This window comes from Gossypium hirsutum, chromosome A09 (genome assembly GCF_007990345.1).
Source record: "Gossypium hirsutum isolate 1008001.06 chromosome A09, Gossypium_hirsutum_v2.1, whole genome shotgun sequence".
NCBI classification, from domain to species: Eukaryota; Viridiplantae; Streptophyta; class Magnoliopsida; order Malvales; family Malvaceae; genus Gossypium; species Gossypium hirsutum.
In genome coordinates, this window is record NC_053432.1 from 67,947,136 (window position 1) to 67,956,393 (window position 9,258).

The window sequence follows — 9,258 nt, forward strand, 5'->3', positions numbered from 1 at the left end:
AATCCTACCTAATCTGATTCCGTTTTTATCTCAATCAGGTTACCTAGAGTTTGAGTTTGACCAACATGGGTGGCACAGCAGTGAAGAAATAATAAAAAACAATCATTTTACTTGAGCACAACGAGATTTGAATTTGAGTTGCAAAGGGGAAGGAGAATGCTTAACCATTGGGTTGTTGCCCACACTTGTTAATAAATTTATGAAAATTAGAGATAATCTAGGCGTGACAAGCTAGATATTGAAAGAAAAATAATAAAAATTTTTAAGGAAAATGAATCGAACACAGAATCTAAAACACAAAACTAATTACTTAACCACTAAACAAGATCAAAATATTTAACATAATTTAACAATAAAAAAATTAAGAAACTTAGAGCGTTACAATTAAAATTTTGAGTTATAAATAATTCGGTAATTAACTAAATCTTCTTCTAAATATAAACAAATGTTCTAAAATGATTATTTTCAAAACTCTGATAGCTTACTAAGCCATTTCGATGACTAATGTAATTTTCTGAATTCGAGTCTAATGTTTAGGCCGAGTTGGGAGGTTTCGGTATATTACATTGAAGGATCTGGTTTTAGCATTGTAAAAAAAATATAATGAATTCTTAACCCAAAAAATCTTATTTGAATTTGAGTCGGATCAAACTTGAGATGATCGATCAATTTATTTATACCTAAATTGAATAAAAAAGTGGAAATTAAAAAACCTAAATCAAATACCTATATGATAGAAGTAGATATTATATATAAACTAATATGATTCTTATGAAAACATTAATCAAGGCAAAATTGACATTATATATTTTTAATTATATTTTAAAATTTAATGACATTATATATTTTCAAAGTAATATATTAAAATTTAACAAATTTAAGTTTTTTTTTAATTTAGTAATATTTTATTTATATATTAATAACCTTTTGGATTTATATATATATAGATTATTTATATATATATTTGAAAATTATCAATATTTAGGATATTTTGAAAATGGAGGTGATTGTTGGAATGTTTCCAATAGTTGAAAATGAAAGATTAAAAATAACCAAGAGTTATCACAATTAATGGTGATAAGGTGTGACACTATATATAGAAAGTTATGTTACTTGGTTAATTAACAAATAGTTATAACTATTCAAGTATATATCTATTGAATAGATAAGTTTATTGGTAATGGTTGTGACTATCCAAATAAGCATTTTGAATAATTATGTATTTGTAAAGAGATATGAGAACTCCTGTAAATAGGAGTGAATTTTCATTTGTACGGCAACAACCAAAAACTATAGAAACAAAGTTTCTTTCTATTCTCCCACCATCTTTTATATTCAAATATTGTTCTACAAAAAATTACTGTAATTTTTTTTATAGAAATTGATACTCTTGCTATACTTCGCTCAATGCTAAGTGGATTATTTCCGTCAGTGCTAAATGTAAATAGTTATTGGACTTCGTTGTATCCTCGTGGTTCATTTGTCAATAACTCTTTTGCACACTAAAGTATAGATGGAAACGAATAGAATCTTAAAGATATTAGCACAATTACATGGCTTGAAGCCTCCAATTAATTTATCTTAAGTTTATTTTTATCCCCATACACTAACAATATTAATTTTTTAGTACAAGTGAATCAAACATATTGAATTTCAAGTCATAATGGTGTATTTCATTATTTCATTTTTGAGTTATTTGAATTTTAAATTAAAATTCCTCTTAGCAATTACTAATTATGAATAAAAGTATTGAAAAAGATAAGCAAATTAGAATTTGTGAGGGTGGTTGTTTATGTTAACAATTTAAAAATTATTTGAATTCTTGAAAAGCTTCAAAATATAATTAATTATTTAAAGAGAGAATTTAAAATGAGAAAATAAAGTTGTTTCAGCCTGAAAATCAAGCTTTTTAATGATGGAATTTATGTCCATTAATCAATTTATACAAAAAAGATCTTAAAGAATTTTTACATGAATAAAACATATCTATTGAGTACTTTGATGGTTGTAAAATTACTAGATGTGAATAAAGACCTATTTTTTCCTTGTAAGGATGATGAAAAACTTTTTGACCCTGGAGTACTATATCTTAGTATCATAAGAGCATTAATGTATCTTGCAAACAACACGCAACCTAATATATTATTTTTCATGAGCTGGTTAGCAAGATTTAACTTTTATTCAACATGTAGACATTGTAATAGAATTAAAGCATTTAGATATCTTAAATGAACCATTAGTATGAGTTATTTTATTCTAATTGATTCAAGATCTCTATTAGTTGGCTATATTAATGTTGAATTGAATTCACATAAAGGTTGATCTGAAACAAATTATTTGTTTACGTATGGGGATACAGTCATATCATGACCTTTATTGAGTAATTACAACGTATGGAGCAAGCCGAAAGTGTGTTTGGATAAGGTTGTTGACCCAACATATCCATAAGATATGTGAATTAACTCTACAAGAAAAGATGGCAAATCAATTGAGTGACAGTTACATCAAAATGAATTGCAAACTGTAACATTTGAAAAAAGTAGTATACAAGATTGGAATGCATCGACTCAAAGAGGTAATGTAATGTTTTCAATAAGGGGCTTTTCTGTTAAAAGTGTTAAAAGAGACAAAGTATAATGAGAAATTATGTACTCTTTTTCCTTTATCAAGTTTTAATCTCCTTAAAGTTTTTTTTTTAGTAAGGCTTTAACGAGACACATTTTCGTTAATGGATATTCACAAGAGAGTGTTGTAATTATTTCATAAGTGAATGTCCTCTCAACTCTATAACCCTAAACAATTATGTGGAAGACCTTCCAACTCTTAAAATTCTCATAAAATTTATAGGGTGTCTTAATTTTCTTATTTATGTATTTGTAACCTATAAGTTAAAGTCCTTTAAATAAACTTGTATAAACTTGAGGCATCCAAATTAAAAGAAAAAAATTATACCATCTTGGGTCTTACCATTTTCTCATCTTTGTTCTTACTATTTGCTTATCTTTATTATTATTACAGCTTTTTTTGTGTTAGGTGTTTATCACTCCAAATATGACATAGATTCAAGTTGCTGTTAAAAATGTCATACATATCATGATTATGAATTAACAGCCATTTAATTTTTGGATTACTCAGTGAAAAAATAATTGTAAAGTTACCAATAATTAACTATCAATATACCTAGGACCAAACAATCAATTTCAATTCGATTAGATCCACCTGGCCATTGATCAGATTTTGGTCTCAATTGGTTCGAGATTGTTCAATTATTCCATTTTCAAGTTCATATTTCAGTTGGTTCAAGTTCGTCAAATTTGTTCAATTTTCAAAACTGAATCAATCGAATGCTCATTCCTAAGTCTTAGTACCACACCATTCAAATTGACTTCGAAAATATAGCCCCTGTAAAAGCAATATATTGTTTAGCGGTATACACACCAAACCTAGAAAGATGTTTCTCAACAACCTTCACAGTAGTTGCCACTGGCAAAGTCTACGTGATGCCTAAAAAATCTACAGTACAGTTCCAAGGTTTTTTGAATCCATGATCTCATCCAAATGCCTGCTGCTCATATGATCTTAGAAAGACCCTGTTTAATCAGGCACTCACTCCTTTTTTAATTTTGACGGTCCATAACATTGGGAACTTGGTGAAGATCGAAATACATAAGACAACAAGATGATTCTGTCTCCGGTAAAATCATTAGTCAGCATCCATTTCTTCCAATGCAGTCCTAGCTGCAACCTTGGCTTCCTCTAAAAGGTCATCAGGAACCTGAAATTTTGTGAAGTGCCGAAAGTCGTCAGATGGAAAGCATATAAAAAGAAAACTGATCAAGGACTTTGCAATAAAATTTCCAAACGACAACTAAATTCTGCAGAAAATAAAGAACTTTTACATTTATCCATTCGTTTTAAATATGGTTCTAATGACCATTTATAGTCGATAAAATTCAGATTCCAGCGCATGAAACAAGCACGAAAATCAAACTATGCATAAGATAAAGAAGTGGATAAGATCATGGCACCAACATTGTTTATTTCCTTCAACATAGTAACTTTATAGTTTGTCAGGCTATGAAGAGAGAACAAAAAGTGGGAAGTGGCAAAATGTGATTAGAATTGAAAGCCTCATGCAATAGATTAAGTAAAAAACAAAAAAAACTATATCATCACTTTTGGCATATCAGACAAGTTTATAAATGTCCATGTAAGATGGCTATGTACGAAAGTATTTGCCCCAAGGAATAAGCAACCCAAATTTTCTGAGTTTGGAGAAGTGCAGAATTTCAAGAACAAGAATCTTATGAGATGCAGGGAATCTCTTATGAGAACCATCCATGAGTGAAACAAAGGTGGCTTTTATCATAAGGATTACATGTCCCCAGCTTCCATGAAATACAAGACGCTCATTGAAAGATAAGAAACTGAATAAAACACAAATATATTCAATTCGTATAGCCGACTGCATGTAATTGCTGTTAGTCGATGAAGCTAGCAAAAAGGCAGAAAGTAATGTATGTCCAAAATGGGTATCAGGAATTACCTTTTGATGTTGTTGCTTTGACTCATCACAGACCCAACTCATTTCCAGTTCAAAGGCCTTGTCCTTCGCTTCATCATGTACTTTGTAGATGCTGCTCAATGATAACTCAAACTATGAAATCTTATACATGCATTCTCAGAGAAATGAAAATGATACTGTGCATATTCATTGTAAATGTAAACAAATACAATTCCAGCATTTTGCTTGACACCACAGATATTTTGTTTCTTAGTCATGATTGTTGGTTATTTCCCAGCAGAGTATTCAACCAACATTCTTATAAATATGTTTGATATCGTGCACAAGCACCAGGCTTGTCATAGTACTAGACCAACATTACGGAAAATAAATAAATAAAATAATGGAAAAGGAACATCAGCATGTTCTCTAGATTGCCACTTAATGCAGGAAAAGAAAGAAGAATCATTAACATTCAGAAAAGAAGATATAAGCAATCATCTTGAAAGGTAAGAAAGGAAACTGAAAAAATATACATAACTTCAATGAACCACCAATAACACAACAGATTCCTAACAAGTTCATTAAAACAGAAACTGCAAGGAATTAAGATAGACAAACTCACATTTTGGCTACTTCAATAACCCCTTCCCTGCAGGTCATTTCTGACAGCTTCAACTTTTCAATTTCCCTGTCCACGTAGACCATGCATTTGTAACCTTATTAGTTGTTTAGTATTAGTATTAATATTACTGAGAGAAATGATTTATTAGCCAGCAAAATAATTTAGAATCAAAGTTGTGTTGGCTAGATTTTGAGTACTCATGGACCAATGACAACTTGGCAAGTAATGAAACAATATACAAAGGATATGTTTCCTTTTTTATACATCCACTTCAACATTTCATCTTTCCTTTTTCTCTCTCTATTTTCTAATGCAAGTTTGGAATTAAAGCCACTAGATGGATCAATTAGGGAAACCATGTGTGATTAAAGGATGCCAGAAATATTTTGCAGATTAGACTTCAGAGAAAAAATGAATAAATCCCACCAAAGGCTTTTCAGCTGGATGTAAAACATCTGGCAAAAAAGGGTTTGGGCATAAAAATCATGAAAGAACTCCACCAGCTTAAAATAGTTGGCAAAAACAAATGTTTCACAACATTCAATGCTCCAATTAGTTCATTTAATTAGCTAGCATGAACAGATGATTTTTATCAATTTTCCTCCAAGTTTTACAGCATGAAAGAAATAAACTTATAACTATATCTTACGTTTTGGCAGCTTGCTTTCCCTTCCCAATTGCAGCACCAAAATATCTCTACATAAATTTTAACAAGCAAAACGGAAAACATGAACAACATTATTGACTAGTGAAAAAATGGCATACAGATAACATAGTAATGACACGGAAAGAAACAAAAGAAACTCTAATTGGGACTTACATAGGAGATGCCAGATGGTTCAACCATATATAATTGGGGACCATCTCTGTCATAACCTCCGAGAATTATCCCACAGCCAAAGGGCCTGAGCCACCAGTAAAGGGTGCATAAATGCACATAACTTGCAACACGTTCAGCAAGTTCTTTGACAGGAATGGGTTCACCATACACACTTCACAAACACCAACAAATGAAACTTATAATTACATGGACACATAACAGGTAAATTTAAAGCTGAACTTATGGAACTGAAACTTAATAAATTAAAGAAGAGGGACAAAAACCTTTGGTAATTAGTAGCTTCAGATTTGGCACGGGCCACAATTTGTCTCCCGTCAGCTGCTAATCCAGCCACCGCCTGAATTATAGAATTGAACATCAACGAGAAAAAAGGTGGTAAGAGCCCCAAACGATAACATTGAAAAATGTGGGTAAAGATGCCACTGATTTAAAGATAAAGCTGAAAGAATAATGAATACCATGCCGGAATGACGATGAACCGAGTGGATTCTACGATTAGAACCAGGTAACATCATCTTTGATGCTATCAGCTTCTCCACTCCCTGAGATAGTAACAGCCATTTTAGTCTACACCCAAATATTTGGTGCCGCTAGTTTCTTTGTTCATCAAAATAAGCAAATGAGGAAAAAAGGAAAAGAAAACATTACCATAACGATCCCATCTTTGCATTTAATTCCAATCACAGTTCTGCAAAAAAAAAGGGAGAAAAATATGTTTTTGAAAACAAAATTAGAATTTTGACACCCTAAAAGAGATATATAAGATAGAAGAATAAGAAGGGCAGACCCGCTGTTATCGACGGCTTTGGCGGCGTACTCGATCTGGAAAACGCGTCCGTCGGGAGAGAAAGTGGTGACAGAGAGATCGTAACCAGTTCCGATGCTGCTCATCTTTGTTTCTTCTTCTCTGCTCTTTTCCCCCACCACTAAAATACTTTGCTCTTTTTGCTGCTTTTGTTTTTTTATATAAATATTGGAGCTTTTCTTTCTTCTCAAGACATACCGATGGGAATGGGCCTAATCCATCCACTGAACCTCCCCCCATCGCCACACAAAAGCCCTAAGTATTGGGTCGGGCTAGAACCTTCACCTCCCCAACCCTCTGTTAAATTAAGAAAAGGGAAATTATACGTAATGTCACTAAACTAAATTTACAATTTGGTCACTTAGGTATAAAAAGTTATATAATGGTCAATGACTTACTTGAAAGTTTTCATTAGGTTGTTAATTTTTTTTGGCATAATACCAAATGTAGTGGGCTAAATTTGCCCGGCCCAAACAAACACAAAAGACCAAAACAAAATATAAAATAAATCAATAAACAAAAAGTTTAAAACACAAACAGCCCATTTTAGTATCCTTTTACAAACCAAATCATTGCAGTCCAAAACCTAAAATTAGTACATGACCCTAAACCCAAAATTAAAATCCAAGACCCAAGTCACAAACCCAATACCCCATAGCCCAGTTACATGACCCATAGCCCAAAACTAATAAAACTAGTCCAAATTATATCAGCCCAAGTGGCCCAAGATTCAAAAATAGGGCAGAACCCTAGCAATCTGTTTGCGCCGCAGCAGCCCCAGCCTCCGTACCGCCTCCGTACCCTCCAGCAGCCACGCCCGCGCCAGCACAGCCTCCGTACGATGCCAACGCACCCCGTACCTGCGAAGAACAGACAAACCACAGCAGTAGCAAATAGAAAAACAAAGAAAAGTTGTATTTTTTATTTTTTATGTTTTGATCTTTTTGGGATTTTGGCTATAAAGCCCTGTGTATTTCGATTGTAAAGTCTCTCTTTTTTTGGGGGGGACGAGATACGCACACTACAATACATATTCTAAATAGTAGAAAAGAAATCAAAAAAGTTATCTAAAGGTGATTTCAAATCTTTCCCTCTTTTCCATAGATTTGCTTGCATTATTTTAGCATAGAAAACGAAAAGGATACTTGAAACAACACCGATGAAAGCCCTCATGTCTCAGGAATATAGTGATTCGGGCTAGGGTTGTTTTCTCTTACTCTTCGTCGGATTTCGCCTTATTTTTGACAGAATAGTATAGGATTTTAAAGTTTTTTTTTTAAAAAAAAAAGGGGAAAGGAGTACTCTTACCGGATCTTTGTGGGCGAGGCATTCTTCAGCAAGATCTGACCCTCGTTCGTGCTCCGTCAGCCATCAAATTGATGTGGTTTGGGCGGTTGCTTAATGAACCCAAAGAGAGTGAAGGGTTCTGTTTCTTTTTTTAAATTAAAAGGTTACTTGTGCTTTGAAAGAAAAGTAAATGGTAATAAGTGTTTCAGCATTAAAATAAGTCTGCGTCTTTTCATTAGGAGTGGGGAATTTTTGCATTAAATCCTTCCTTTTGTGCGAATATTCAATTGCACCTTATTTGTTTGGCCCTTTTTTAATTTGGCTCTTTAATTCATGCGCATTTGTAATTTAGTCCGCGTTTTAATGCTGCATTGTGAGGACCAGTATATTTTCAGTTTAGATCCTTCTGCATTATCGCGCCTCGCGCATTGGTCCCTTTTTTTTTCATTTGGTCCATTTTCTTAATTTTCCTCTCTTGTTTTTAGTTTAATTTTGATTAAGTCCTTTAATTCATAGCCCTTTTGTTTGTTCTTAATTAATTATTTTTTTTAATTTTAGGTCATGGCTATTCCATTGTTATAAACTGTTTTCTCTTAACAATGTGAACATCATGTTTTATACATTTTAAATATTTGTTTCCTTTATATTATTATATATGTATGTATATATTATAATAGTGTCAATATATTTTTATATGCATATACTGGCTTTTGTCTTTATATATATCCTGGCATTTTTAACGTATTTCTTTATTATTCAAATATGCTTTGCATGTGTTTGGCATAGGATTTGAGTTATTTTGGATTTATTTATATTAGTACATGTATTTGATTCATATGTACTATTAAGCATGTATATACATTATCATTTCTATACAAATTTGCATGTACCTTTTATAGCGTATTTGATTCATAGGTATACATGTCGATATACTTGTTACTTTAATAGATTTTTTATTTTAAAATACTCTTTGTTTTATGACTTTTTCATTCTCTTTATATATGTATACAAAATTATTTTTAGAAACTCCCTTAGATAATTTTAAAGTTATTTTTGAATTTTTTTTACATTATATGGCTTTTATGTTTTATATAGCCTATTATTTAAATATTTTAAAATTATTTTATAGCGCATTGGTTTCTAATTGCTATATTATTTTTATGTCTTGTATTGGTTATTCTATAACATACGATGAA

General features: G+C 31.7%; 1 protein-coding gene across 2 annotated transcripts; it reads right to left on the minus strand.

The window, feature by feature from the left end:
- Positions 1 to 3,381: 3,381 nt before the first annotated feature.
- On the minus strand, positions 3,382 to 8,301 carry LOC107889267 (proteasome subunit alpha type-3). Of its 2 annotated transcripts, XM_016813634.2 has the most exons (11): positions 8,084 to 8,301; positions 7,174 to 7,635; positions 6,758 to 7,072; positions 6,619 to 6,658; positions 6,429 to 6,512; positions 6,234 to 6,307; positions 5,950 to 6,121; positions 5,779 to 5,825; positions 5,130 to 5,195; positions 4,547 to 4,637; positions 3,382 to 3,775 (listed from the first exon to the last, which is right to left on the minus strand). In XM_016813634.2, the coding sequence occupies exons 3-11, from the start codon at positions 6,859 to 6,861 to the stop codon at positions 3,704 to 3,706; spliced, it is 750 nt and encodes a 249-aa protein (XP_016669123.1). In that variant the 5' UTR covers positions 6,862 to 7,072; positions 7,174 to 7,635; positions 8,084 to 8,301; the 3' UTR covers positions 3,382 to 3,703. The 2 variants fall into 2 exon arrangements, with proteins under 2 accessions (XP_016669123.1, XP_040932442.1); XM_041076508.1 differs by having other exon boundaries at positions 6,758 to 7,635; positions 8,084 to 8,259.
- Positions 8,302 to 9,258: the final 957 nt, after the last annotated feature.

Excerpts from the sequence above, each read along its gene's own strand:
- LOC107889267 (XM_016813634.2), bottom strand. The coding sequence starts at position 6,861 with ATGAGCAGCATCGGAACTGGTTACGATCTCTCTGTCACCACTTTCTCT. Across the intron at positions 6,308-6,428 it reads TTCATCGTCATTCCGGCATG|GCGGTGGCTGGATTAGCAGC; the intron begins GTATTCATTATT and ends TCTATAATTCAG. Across the intron at positions 5,826-5,949 it reads AACCATCTGGCATCTCCTAT|AGATATTTTGGTGCTGCAAT; the intron begins GTAAGTCCCAAT and ends AAATTTATGTAG.